The following is a 13,964-nucleotide window of genomic DNA, read 5'->3' on the forward strand; positions in this document are numbered from 1 at the left end:
CTGCCCAGGCAGGTCTCGAACCCGCAGGCTCAGGCCATCCACTCACCTCAGCCTCCCAAAAGCACGGGATTACAGGCTGAGCCACCGAGCCCTGCTTTTTTTAAAATTTATTGTAGAGATGAGGTCTCGCCAAGCTGCCCAGGCTGGTCTCGAACCCGTGGGCTCAGGCAATCCTCTCACACAGCCTCCCAAAGTGCTGGGATTATAGGTGTGAACCACCACACCTGGCCTATGAAAGAACTTTTGGTGATGGCTCTGGGTACTCTTTATTTTGTGTCTACTGCCACTGCTTTCTGGTACTTTTTCACCCTCCAGGAGGCTAGCAAGGCGCAGTCTGGAGTTACTGTCTTTTCCCCATGTTCTGAAAACAACACTGAGCATTCTTTTACCCCCTGAATCTGACTTCTATTCAGAACAGTGTATAGGAAAGAGTGCAGTTACTTTTCTCCCTGTTGTATGATCTTACTGGAATGGTGGTTTTGTGGGCTGCATGGCTGTAGGGAGCTGATACCCTTGTCCGTGTGTTTAGAGTCTCATCATGGCTTTGAACATGTGTTTCCCCCTTGCAGTTAACTTGGAGACCATGTGTGCTGATGACCTGCTTTCAGTCCTGTTGTATTTGCTCGTGAAAACAGAGATCCCTAACTGGTAATGTTCTTTGCTAAGATGCACTTTAAAAATGGCAGCGCTACACGGCGGTTTTCGTGTACCTATAGGAAAAGCCACCTGTGATCACAGCCCTCTTAGGAGCCAGGTGTTTTGCTCCTCTCCCTTCGTCCTGGTGGATTTGGCTGTTCTTCCATGTACAGACGGGGAAACTGAGGCCCTGGGAGCTTGCATTTCTTATTCTGGAATATGCAGCGAGTCAGTGGCTGAGCAGGAAGCTGCCTCTCATCCTTTCCGTCTTCTTCCCGCTGCAAAGGGAAGCAGCAAGTAGTTTTGTTTCCTAATTGCACATACTTTACAGAGAGCTTAAGGGGACAGAAGCGGTAGCTCCCCGATCTAACCAACTCCCTTTAGGCATTTCATCAGTCTCCCAAGCCAATAGCCTTGTTTTCGCAGAAAGTGTTGAGTATACAATGGTAAAACTTGTTTTTCCTTTTGTTAGGATGGCAAATTTGAGTTATATAAAAAACTTCAGATTTAGCAGCTCAGCAAAAGATGAACTGGGATACTGCCTGACCTCAGTTGAAGCTGCAATTGAATATATTCGGCAAGGAAACCTCTCTGTGAAACCACCCGTAAGATCTCACTCCTGTCCTGGCCATTCTTTGTGGAGATCATGGTACCCTTGGTAGGGCTCTGGGGTTGGTATCTCCCAAGGATGGAGGCTCTGCTGCTGGAGGGCTGTGAGTCTTGGAAACCACTTGGCAAACAACACCAAGCACCCAACTGATGGAGAAAGTTGACAGGTGGTATCATTGGGGTTCATGTTTTCAGCATCCTACTTCATGCACTCCTGTCATCTTCAAAAGTATGCTGGTACAAAAGCAAGCCAGACTGGTGAAGCTGGATTTCTTGACCTTGATAGGGGAAAAAAACGAGGCTATTAATGTGTGCGGTTTTAGAACTCAATGACCTTACCATTGTTTCCTTGGTTGCTTGGTGACTTTGGACTGGGAAAGGCAGTTACACTCCTGGGAGGGTTGTGGAATCATGAGCCAAGGCCAGATGGCTGGCCTGTTTCACCACATACCAATTCGTAAAATGGTTTGGTGCTCCCAGAAATCACAAAGTTGAAATCAATAAAAAGGAAGAGATAGCCGGGCTCGGTGGCTCAGCCTGTAATCCCGCGCCTTGGGAGGCCGAGGCGAGTGGATGGCCTGAGCCCGCGGGTTCGAGACCTGCCTGGGCAACTTGGCGAGACCTCATCTCTACAAGCAATCAAAAAATCAGTCGGGCGTGGTAGCACATGCGTACTTGTCCCTCTACCTACTTGTGAGCGGCTACTCAGAAGGCTGAGGCAGAAGGATCGCTGGAGCCCAGCGGGTCGAGGCTGCGGTGGCCGGGAGCGGCCACTGCACTCCAGTCTGGGCAACAGAGTGAGACTCCAGCTCAAAAAAAAAAAAGAAAAAGAAAAATTGAAAGCCGGGCTCGGTGGCTGAGCCCGTAATCCCGCACTTTGGGAGGCCGAGGTGAGTGGATTGCCTGAGCCCACAGGTTCACGATCCGCCTGGGCAACTTGGTGAGACCTCATCTCTACAATAAAAAAAAAAAATTAGCTGGGCATGGTAATGCGCGCCTGTAGTTCCAACTTGGAAGGCTGAGGCGGAAGGATTATCGGAGCCCAGCAGGTCGAGGCTGCAGTGACCGGGAGCGGCCACTGCACTCCAGTCTGGGTGACAGAGTGAGACTCCAACTCAAAAAAAAAAAAGAAGAGATTTCTGTATTACAAGCTATGTCCTGAGGATTGAACATTCATTTCATCTTAGATCCTGATGTTGCAATCTCCCAAGCAATGATAAGTTAACACGGCCCATCCAGAAGGTAACACGGCCTGTCCAGGCAGGTGCTCTCAGATGCCGGCGGTCCCACTGGGCTCATTATCAACATGCTTATATATTTTCTCCTCTTTTTCCTATCCATGTATATTTTACGTACTGGAATTATATCGTGTACTGTTTTGTCCCCCAAAGATTAGCCTTATTTTTTCCTCGTTAGAAGACTAGTATTTGCTTAGAAATAATATTTGCAATATGTAAAATTGCAGTGAAGACAACAAAAGCCTGTTATAAACTTACTAGTCAGGGATGATTTTTATTAATATTTTGGTATCTATCTTTCTGTGAATATAGAATTGTATTTTTAACAAAAGTTGAGGCCATGCTGTACTTGTTGGTACAGGGCCTGACAGAATTATGGGTGATCGAGGAAGAGTTAACTTCTGTTGTTGTCTGGGGTCTGATTTGATTCTCCAGTCATGTCCGGCCGGCCTCAGACATGGGTGCCTGTGGCCCTTCTGAAAAGTTGTTTTCTTCTGCCTTGTTGTGTTTCTATATTTGGAGGGAAATCACTAGCGTTCTAGAATGTGTGTGAGCGTGCACACGCGTACTTGTCCCTCTACCTCCTTGTGAGCAGAATCCGAATTTCTGTCATCTCCATAGCTGGGAAGTAAGAGTTCTTTGCTGGAATTGTTTCCTTTGAGGCTCTAGCAGCATGTGTGGTTCTCATGGTGTCTGGAGTGGTTTTCTGTGATGGCCCTGCCCCTCTGGTTCTTCCCTCTGATTGGTCTGAGAGGCCACTTCCTTCCTAGCTTCACCACCCTGCCCAGGCATCAGCCTGATGCTCCTTGATGGGGCCAGGGGTGTCCTTTGTCACCTGGAGGGAGATGTCCCTCTTGAAGCTGCTTTGGTCTTCTTGCTGTTCCCGTAATGTGGCCATCCCACTTTCTTTCTGTGACAGAAGGTCAACACTTGAAGTCCTTTGGCCAGATTGTAAGGAGATGGTTGACCACATGTTGTCAGTCAGCTTCTCACCTCAACTTTTACTTTAGAAAATATTGCAGGTGAATTGGGGTAGCATTTGAGTGGTGGCCCCTCTTGTGCTGGTGTTGGTTTGAGTCTTATGCTTTGTTTGACCTTGGGCAAATCTCTTTGTCTCTCTGTCCATTTTACTGTCTGCACTGGGGATAATACTGCCTTTTTTTTTTTTTTTAAGATTTATACTTTTTTTTTTTTTTTTTTTGAGTCAAAGTCTCATTCTGTCACCCAGGCTGGAGCGCAGTGGCACATTAACGGCCACTGCAGCCTCGACCTGCTGGACTCAGGTGAACCATTCCGCCTCAGCCTTCCAAGTAGCTGGAACTACAGGCACACGCCACCATGCCTGGCTAATTATTGTAGAGATAAAGTCTCGCCAAATTCTCCAGGCTGGTCTCAAACTCACAGGCTCAGGCAGTCTTGTCACTTCGGCCTCCCAAAGTGCTGGGATTATAGGCAATGGCCACTGCACCCAGCTAATGCCGCATATTTTAAACCTTAATGGGTTGTTGTGAGACTCATATGTGATGTTTGAAAGTACCTTTTCGAAGCTCCAAGTGACACTAGTGTCCTTGCTTGCCCCTCTGGCGTCCCTGCTTCTTGGCTCTCTTGTGTATCCTGTAGGGATGCCCCTAAGGATGGCATTCAGCTTAGATAGGCAAGGGAGGGGACACAGCCCAGTGCACCCCTCTTGTCTGGGGTGTCCTGCCTTCCTGCATGGAGGGTGGTTGGTTCCGTTAGATGTTGGGACCGGGTATGCATTACCCTTATGGCTTGCTGTGAAGCCTGTCCCTTTGTGTTGAGTGAGTCAGGCCTGCGAGATGCTCCTCGCCTGTGTTTAGTTTGACCTGTTATTGACAGAGCAGGTATTGTGCCTGGTGTCTTTTGTGACACCAGCGTTGCCATTCTGTCTTGTTGCCTCTGCCTTTAGCTGCTGACTGGTTTCTTTTAACTAATGACGTTCCATTTCGGAATGTGTGAAGCCATTGCTGTGTGTTGATGGTGTTTCTTAGGGAACGAAACAAAAACAAAAAAACAGTGTATCTCCATACAGCAGGCGAGATTTCTGAAAAGCATTAACTATTAGTACATCAAATTAGATTTTACTACTGAATTTGTTCAGTGTAGTTTCACGGAAATTTTCTCCCCAAGATATAATCGTACTTGAGGTGACCATAAACGTTCCTTAGGCATGTTCATCAATGAAGACTTCAGCTTTCTGAAAATAACTGTTACTGGGATGGCTCTAGTCTTACCTTTGAGTATGAGAAAAGCAGGGGAGACCTTTGAAGGCATCTGTGTGCTTCCCTGCTACAGTTTTGCGTGCTTCTGGTCTTCCTAGCTCCATTGGATTTCTTATAAATGGTGTGTACCTCTTTTCTTTGCTCATGTCCTCTTCCTTCTGATAGGTCATTCTGAAGAGTCAGTCCTAGAAGATCTACCTCTCGTCATCACTACCCGCCACATTGTCACCCCGAATTGAGGGCAGAGCCCTGTATTTACCTCAACCACAGTGTCTTTGATGTTTCCCTAACCCTAAGCTGCTCAGCTGTAAATCACTGTGTAAAGCAGATTGTTACAGCTTTATATAGCATATAGCAGCTGGGAGCAAATTATGGCTCCATTCTGAGGTATTGGTTGTTCATTCGCTAAGATGTCCTTCCTGAGGGGGACATCTGGACCCTGCTTGACAGAGGACCCCGGAAAGGCCTCTCTCCGGAGGTGATGTTGGCTTCATCTCTGAGTCAAAACTTAGATGGCAGCACGCATCTAAGAGACAGCCTTGTCCCACAAATTTGTCAGAGTTGGGGGAGTTTTTCTGGCAGCAGCTGGCTGGAAAAGAATTCACTTTACCTCTCACCAAGACTCTTTTTCAGGAAGTTCATTTGCCATTAGACAGTTTAGTTGCAGGTGCTCAAGTGAGCATTCAAATGTCTTATAGGAATTATTTCATAAAGCAAGGATACATATCTAGATTTTTGTATCTAGGTAAACATTACCTACAATATGAAGTCTGAATTTATTTATTTATTTATTTATTTATTTATTTATTTATTTATTTATATTTTTTGAGTTGGAGTCTCACTCCATCGCCCAGGCTGGAGGGCAGTGGCTGCTCTCGGCTGCCGCAGCCTGGACCTGCTGGGCTCCGGCGATCCTTCCGCCTCCGCCTTCCAAGTAGCCGGAACTACAGGCGCGCGCTACCATGCCCGGCTAATTTTTGATTTATTGTAGAGATGAGGTCTCACCAAGTTGCCCAGGCGGGTCTCGAACCCACGGGTTCAGGCAATCCACTCACCTCGGCCTTCCAAGGCATGGGATTACACGCTGAGTGTCTGAATTTATTAACTAGGGTGAATTCTTTTTCATTTTTCCTTTTATTTTAAAGATGTGGAATTAGGATGAATTCTGTAAGCCCCTACAGAGATGCAGGGGCAAAGAATCTCTGGGTCAGGGTTTCCCCGGTGTCTTACTGGACTTTGGCCTCACAGCCTATTGTTTTCATTGGTATGTTCCAAAAGCAAGAACCCCTCTCTGCTGCCGGTTGACAGAGAGAAATAGAGACCAACCTGTCCAATGGTTTTCCTGGAATGGCAGGGGCTGGGGCTGGGCAGGCGTCAGAGGCTTGAGAAGGGAAGGAGACCAGGACAGTCCAGAGTCCACACGGGAGACAACATGCTCTGCACACACGCGTAGCCGGCGTGCGTGCCGCCAGGACCCCCGGTCCCTACCAGGGAAGAGTTATCAGAGCGACCGCTTGTTCTGCCCGCTAGAGTTTGCCTGTTCTCTGTCTCCATGAGCAGGGCTGCTGGTCCTGCTTTGGGAGAAGCCGCCAGGGTCATTGCCAGAGCCCTCTGCTTTGAAGGATATGCACCGACACCTCATGATGTGTGATGAAACAGGTTGTTTGTTTTTCCCTGCAGGAGTCTGAGGGATTCGGTGACAGGCTGTTCCTTAAGCAGAGAATGAGCTTACTGTCTCAGATGACCTCAACTCCCACTGACTGCCTATTCAAGGTGAGACATCCAGACGTCTCTGTGGGCAAAGGCGTGTGGGGAAGTCTCCGTCTCTCAGCGGCTCTGTGAAATCCACTGAGGGTTCCGTCAGAGTGGGCAGTAGGCGTGCTGAGGCTTGACATTGGGAACCAGCTTGTCTTCCCCAAAAGGTGCTGTGCTGTAGCCATGCTGATGGCACACTGCAGGAGCTGGGCATTTCTCGGTTGGTTGAAACATGACTTGTTCTTCAAGGCCAACTCCGTAGTGCCTCCACTGGTAGCCTCTGCAGAGCCTGTGCCTCTCCTGGGCTTGAGGAACCTCTAACTGCAGATGCTGGGTGGGTGGAGTGTATACACTGGGCTGGGAACACAGTGCCTGGCTGCTGGCGGTTTTGTCACCGGGTGCATGGGGGTGGCTCCCCACTCAGACGCTGACTGACCACAGGCAGGCTGCTGAGGTACCTGCTGGGCAGTCAGTGGGGGCTGGGTGGGGGTGTACTTCCTCGGGCAGCCTGCGGTTTCTCCCAGGCTACCTGGAGTCCAAGTGTGTCCCATGGAGGGAGCATGTCCAGAAATCCCAGGGGTGAGCCCTGTGGGTTTGTTTGTTGATGGGGGTCTCCTGCTAAGTGCAGCTGTTCTCTTTCCCCCAAGCTGAGGCTCTGTTAGAATACAGGAGGTGGCCAGGTGTGGTGGTGCATGCCTGTAGCCCCCACTACTCAAGAGGCTGAGGTGGGAGGATCGCTTGAGCCCAGGAGTTCAAGACCAGCCTGGGCAACATAATGAGGCTGTCTCTCTTAAAAAAGAACAAAACTATTACTTATCACCCTGTGGGGATTCGCTGAAAACAAACAAACAAACAAACACACAAAAACAACAAAGACAAGAGGAATACAACTGAGGTGTCAAACTCTACACTGACGTTCAGAGGTGTATTCCCTCCACCCCAGTCTTTTTGCTTTGGGAATTTTGCCATGTTGTTGTTTTTTGAATTATGGGAGATTTTTCACATTGATGGAGAGAAAGAGAGCAAAGCTCCATGTAGCCATCGCCAATCTTGTTTTATCTCTACCTCACCTTACTGCCATCCCCACTGCCCAGGTTATTTGGAAGGAAATCATTCCCTTCTAATGAGAGAGCAAATCATTTCATCCATCGATGCATAGATATGCATTTCTGTAAGGACTCCTCCAAAATTCACCCCGTGAAAACCAACTTCTCAGACGGGCATGGTGGTTCAGGTCTGTAATCCCAGCCCTTTTGGAGGTGGAGACGAGAGGATTGCCTGAGCCTAGAGGTTTGAGATCAGCCTAGGCAACTTGGTGAGACCTTGTCTCTACAAAATATCCAAAAAATTAGCCGGGTGTGGTGGCATGTGTCTGTAGTTCTGGCTACTTGGAAGGGTGAGGCGGAAGGATCCCCTGAGCCCAGAGGTCGATGCTGGGGTGGCCATGAGCATGCCACTGCTCTCCAGCCTGGGTGACGGAGTGAGACTCCAACTCAAAAAACCAAACCAAACAAAATCACTCCTCAGCATTGATAGTATTTTGCGTGTCACTTTTTAGCACATTGCCTCAGGTAACCAGAAAGAAGTGGAAAGACTTCTGAGCCAAGAAGACCATGATAAAGATGCCGTCCAAAAGATGTGTCACCCCCTGTGCTTCTGTGATGACTGTGAGAAACTCGTCTCTGGGTAAGAGGGTGCTCGTGAAGGCTCAGTGTGCCAGGGAGCAGGAGACATGAGGCCTGCTGGAACTTTCCCACCTGTTTTGCCATGCGATTGTGAATAAGGACCTGTCCTCACCACGCCTCGGCTACCTCTGCTGTACAGTGGAGACGCTAGCATCTGCCTCTGTGGAGAATCTGTTAGGATACAGGTTGCAAAACTCCTGGCCCACCGGTGGACTGGATGCCAGGACAGGCTGGAATAGGGCCTGCCCCCGCCTCAGAAAGCGAGTTTGACAGTGGGAGGAATGTCAGGTTCTCCCAGTAACACGTCTGGTTTCCCGTTATCCTCGTTGGGCTGCCTTGGTGGGAGCTGAGGCCTGAAGGGTTGGTGGGGGAGACACTGGCTGGAGGCCTCAGCTCCTCGCACCGCAGGAGACTGAGCAGGCCCTGGGAGGTCCCTGGATGGTGCAGAAGACACACATCTTGTATCGCATCCCGTGAGTCTTCTAATCCCAGGCCACCCGCATGTCCACCCTGGTCAAGGAGAGGCTCCATGTCATTCCCATGGCCTGTTTTTCTGACTCTTCCATTTTAGGAGACTGAATGACCCCTCAGTTGTCACTCCGTTTTCCAGAGATGACAGGGGTCACACACCTCTCCACGTGGCTGCTCTCTGTGGTATGTGGTCTTTGACGGGCTTCTGCGGGCTATCAGGCAAAGGGATGGTGCCCAGGGTGGCTCAGTGGAGGCCTGACTAACGGGTGGTGGAGGGGCTGCATCATGGACTCGCCCACTAAGGCCTGGAAAGAGAAGAGACGCAGCTGTTCCTCAGGCCTTGGTGTCCAGCCTGCTGCCTCCTGGGCTAGAAGAGCCCTTGTGTGTGGTTTTCACTGCCTGTCGCTGTCTCCGGGCCAGTGGGCGTGAGGCCAAACTATGTGAAGGGTTTCATGATTGACAGCTCCGGGTCAATCTTGTAGCACTGCCTTTAAAAAATAATTTTAATGCCTTTTAAAGTGCACATAAAAGGTAGAAAACACACACTCCTCTGGAGTCACCAGCCACCGTCCCACCTCCCAGGGATAACTGATTTAGGAGTGTCTAGAATACTTGTGTGAATGTATGTTTAAAATACATATTTTTTTTTCTTTTTTCTTTTTGAGTTGGAGTCTCACTCAGTTGCCCAGACTGGAGGGCAGTGGCCGCTCCCGGCCACCGCAGCCTCGACCTGCTGGGCTCCGGCGATCCTTCCGCCTCAGCCTTCCAAGTAACTGGAACTACAGGCGCGCGCTACCATGCCCGGCTCATTTTTTTAGAAATTTATTGTGGAGATGAGGTCTCACCAAGTTGCCCAGGCGGGTCTCGAACCCACGGGCTCAGGCAATCCACTCACCTCAGCTTCCCAAAGGTGCGGGATTACAGGCTGAGCCACCGAGCCCGGCTTTTCTTTTTTTAAGTTGGAGTCTCACTCTGTCGCCCAGACTGGATTGCAGTGGCACGCGCATGGCCACTGCAGTCTCGACCTGTTGGTCTCAGGTGATCCTTCTATCTCAGCCTTCCAAGTAGCTGGAACTACAGGCGTGAGCCACCATGCCAAGCTAATTTTTTGTTTTATTGTAGATATGAGAGCTCGTCAAGTTGCCCATGCTGGTCTCGAACCCTTGGACTCAGGCAATCCTCTCGTCTCACACGGTGACTCACGCCTATAATCCCAGCACTTTGGGAGGGTGAGGTGAGAGGAGTGCCTGAGCTCATAGGTTCGAGACCAGCCTGGGCAGCTTGGCGAGACCTCATCTCTACAGTAAATCAAAAAGTTAGCTGGGCATTGTGGCGTATACCTGTAGTTCCAGCTACTTAGAAGGCTGAAGTGGAAGGATCACCTGAGCCCAGCAGGTCGAGGCTGCAATGGCCATGAGCATGCCATTGCACTCTAGCCTGGGTGACAGAGTGGGACTCTAACTCAAAAAGAAAAAAATACATGATATTGTGGGACTCATGTTCTGAACTATGCTGGTTTTCACTTGGCAATACATATGAACATTTATTCCTATCAGCGGTTTTTAAATGACTGCACAGTATTTCATCATATGAATTGACAACATGGACTCTTCTGTGGGTGTCTGAAGCTCTCTCTCATTACCTTTTGTTGCTCGAGGTGCACTTCAGCTTGGTCCCCTCCAAGGCCCGCCTCAGCACAGTCTGAGCCTGACTTGATGTTAGCTGATTCCTGTCAAGCAGAAAAAGCATCTCGCATGTTTCATGCAGAGACTTCGTGGGTCAAAGAGTGTTGTCATTTCACGGTTGGGGCCTGGGAACCTGTCCTCCCTCCTCCATTGTGAAGTTCTTCTCTTCTGTAGGGCAGGCATCTCTCATCGACCTCCTGGTGTCCAAGGGCGCCGTGGTGAATGCCACGGACTATCACGGGTCCACTCCGCTTCACCTGGCATGTCAGAAGGGCTATCAGAGTGTGACGGTGAGTCCGGCGGCCGTCATGGGGTGCTGCGGGTGCTCCGCCAAGCTGGGCCCTGCACGTCGACCCTGCCGCCACGCTGGCTGTGCTGTGCCCCACCTCCCAATGTCGTGCCTCCCTTGTCCCCTGCCACCTCACTGCCGGAGCACAGTGAGGGCCGGGAGTCCACGCCTTCCTGGGGCCTCTAGACAGCATCGTTAGGATGAAATTGGAAACTTGCTGATCATCCTGGGAGAGTAAGGGTGGGGCTGTAGGGTTTTCCCTTCGGTCGGGAAGGAGGGAGTGCAGGTGTCCCTTTAATAGTCGTGTAAATGAATCAGCTTTAAGATGAGAACAGAAGACCTCCCGCTCCCAAGACTCCAGGCTGGGCCCCCCGCAGAAGCCGAGCCCACGGCCGGCTGCGCCACGCTCACGGCGGTCTCCTCCCTTGGCAGCTGCTGCTGCTGCACTACAAGGCCAGTGCCGAGGTGCAAGACAACAACGGCAACACCGCCCTCCACCTGGCCTGCGCCCGTGGCCACGAGGACGTAAGTGGCTCCCGCCATTCCCGGGGGCTGCTCGCCCCCTTCTTGCTCGTGAGGAAATGTGAATCTTGAATTCGTTCCGTGTTGTATTTCGTGCCAGTAATTATCGGAACGTGGGTGTGTAACTTTTTTTAACTTAAAGGACTTTATAATGTATTAGAGATGCTACTGTATGAAGCGACAGGAATCTAAACCCTAACTGCACACTGACTTTTTGGGATGAAGCCACCTTCGTTCATCCCTGCTGCCATCTGGTTCTTGCCTTGGCACATACTCAATTTTTGCCTTTCCCACTTTTTAGTAACGTCACGGAGTTCTGGAGTTTCCGTTTTCACTCTTTTATTATGAATGTGTTCCTTTTTCCTGCCCACTTTCCCTTTCCCCTCCTCCGTAGTCATATACAAATGGATTCACACATATGCAGAGTTTAGACTGGGTGAGGCAGTTGATGTGCAAAACAGGGCCGCACTCTGGCATTCTTAGGCAAGCTCCTTTCCTACTCGGCACCACGGGATGGAAATCCTGTAGGTCAGGCGACATCAGTCTCGCCTGCTCTTCAACAGCTGCACGATGACCTTTCGTGTGTATTGTGTCAGAGGTCGCCAAGACCATCCCCCTGGCTCAGGGATTTGCTGGGAGGACTCACGGATCTCAGCCTGGAGTTGTGTTCACAGCTGTGGTTTGTTGAGTAAAAGGACCCAGCAAGATCAGCCCGGGGAAAGGCACATGACTGAAGTCCAGAAGAACCCAGGGTTCACCTGTAGACAGTCCTCTCTCCATGGAGTCACCCAGGACGGGCTCCGTTTTTCCAGCAAGGAGGCAGAACCACACTCATGAATTGCTGTCTACCAGGGAAGCTCATTAGGGACTCAGTGTCCAAGATTTTTATTGAAGGCCGGTCACGTAAACGCTGTCTGCCAAGCATGCTCCAACATTCCGTACTCCCAGAAGGAAAGCAGGTGTTCAGCATAAGCCACGTTGTGTTACAAAACAGTTTGGGCCCCATGAGCTGCCTTATCAGTTAGGGAACCGTGGAACACACCCCAAATTCAAGTGTCCATGGAACACCGCAGGCCAGGAGTCAGTCTTGCAAGCAGGCCTTTCAAGGGACAGCGGTTTCAGGCCTGCTGGGAGAACTGGGTGTTCAGTCTGTGGGGTCATCACAGTGTCAGCCACCGTTTCTCATTGATCGGCAGTTGCGCTCTTGTGAAAGCACGAGGTATCCTGATCAGGTACTGTGGCTCCTTGAGTTCTGACTGTTGGTTGCTGCTCATTTGCAACCACTCAAGGTGAGTGGAGCCTTGGTTGAGCCAAGCTAAGGGGGCACAGACAGGGCCCGAGGTGTGCATGTCAGTTGACGGGGCTGTTTCCCGATTTCCTTGCAGTGTGTGAAGGCATTGGTCTACTACGATGTGCAGTCGTGCAGGCTAGATATTGGCAACGAGAAAGGAGACACCCCGCTCCACATAGCGGCACGCTGGGGCTACCAGGGCATCATAGAGACCCTGCTGCAAAATGGAGCCTCCACCGAGGTCCAGAACAGGCTGAAGGAGACGCCGCTCAAGTGTGCGCTGAACTCCAAGGTAACTCTTCTCATCTCCAAACAACAAGCTGACTAAAAAGAATCTGTCCGTAGATGAGGTCTTGGCCTTGAGGGACAAATTGTGCATTAGTGCCGGCGGCAGAACCTGGCCTGCCCCCTCTGCTGCATTTGGGACCTCATCGTTAATGGGTTTTACTTGTTTATTTTATTTTAGTTTTATTAGTAGTTTCTCTAAGTGTTGTTCCAAGAGCTGCTCCCAGCAGCGTCTGCTCCAGCCACTCAGCGCCATTGATTTATCAGCAGAGTGAGTGAAAACAGGACAGAGACTCGAAACAAGAAAAGCAGGGACAGGGCCTGGGAGGAAAAGAAGGGCGTGTTGCCGCCTGGTTTTCCCATCGCTTCACCTTCAGTGCCTAGAAACTCTATTCTGGGTCCCCCCCCCAATATTCCTGTCAGGGCGTAGAAACTTTATTCTGACTTGGCTAGTTTTGAGCGGCCTTGAATTTGCTTTCTTTTTTTTTTTTGAGTTGGAGTCTCACTCCATCGCCCAGACTGGAGTGCAGTGGCTGCTCCCGGCCACCGCAGCCTCGACCTGCTGGGCTCTTCCACCTCAGCCTTCGGAGTAGCCGGAATTACAGGCACGCGCTACCACGCCCGGCTGATTTTTTGATTTATTGTAGAGATGAGGTCTCGCTGCCCAGGCGGGTCTCGAACCCGCGGGCTCAGGCAATCCACTCACCTCAGCCTCCCAAAGGCGCGGGATTACAGGCTGAGCCACTGAGCCCGGCGAATTTGCTTTCTTTTATAAGTGATTTGGTAATGAACTTACCTTTCTTGGTAGCAATTTCTGGAAGCGTTGTTGGCACCGTGTGGGGAAAGTGCTTGCCCCTCATGAGTGGGAGGGGAGTGGGGTGGCTCGTGGAGACCAGGTCTTTGTGCACTCACCTCCCAGCAGTAGCTCTGAGGAAGGGGTGCTACAAGAGAGGGCATGGGCGGGCTGAGCAGAGGGAGCCCAGGGCCTGTGAAGTGCCGGCCCTCTGTGGGCGGCTGGAACGAGTTACTTCCGTGACTCTGTTTTCCTGCAGGTTTCCAGTGGCCCGCTTTGCATGGGCTTGCCTTTCTGCCTTTTGATGTCTCACCAGCTCCGTCTTATGATTTCCAACTCTCTTCTAGGTTGTCCTTTCAGCTTGTTCACATCTATTTTGGAAGTAGCACAGTCTGCGTTTTTTCTTTTCTTTTTTTTTTTGAGTTGGAGTCTCACTCGGTCGCCCAGACTGGAGGGCAGTGGCCG

The 13,964-nt window shown here is 50.5% G+C and overlaps 1 protein-coding gene across 1 annotated transcript in view; it reads left to right on the forward strand.

Moving 5' to 3' along the window:
- The window catches only part of ANKRD27 (ankyrin repeat domain 27), a 52,070-nt gene that overhangs the window by 16,966 nt on the left and 21,140 nt on the right, over positions 1-13,964 (forward strand). Inside the window, exons 10-17 of the mRNA XM_008069414.1 lie at positions 570-648; positions 1,109-1,241; positions 6,404-6,496; positions 8,037-8,164; positions 8,735-8,817; positions 10,494-10,609; positions 11,041-11,133; positions 12,516-12,713. Of these exons, the coding sequence (XP_008067605.1) occupies positions 570-648; positions 1,109-1,241; positions 6,404-6,496; positions 8,037-8,164; positions 8,735-8,817; positions 10,494-10,609; positions 11,041-11,133; positions 12,516-12,713 (923 nt within the window). The remainder of the gene's footprint in view (positions 1-569; positions 649-1,108; positions 1,242-6,403; positions 6,497-8,036; positions 8,165-8,734; positions 8,818-10,493; positions 10,610-11,040; positions 11,134-12,515; positions 12,714-13,964) is intronic.

Source organism: Carlito syrichta, unplaced genomic scaffold, assembly GCF_000164805.1.
Source record: "Carlito syrichta isolate Samal-C Ts95f unplaced genomic scaffold, Tarsius_syrichta-2.0.1 Scaffold312007, whole genome shotgun sequence".
Classification (NCBI taxonomy): domain Eukaryota; kingdom Metazoa; phylum Chordata; class Mammalia; order Primates; family Tarsiidae; genus Carlito; species Carlito syrichta.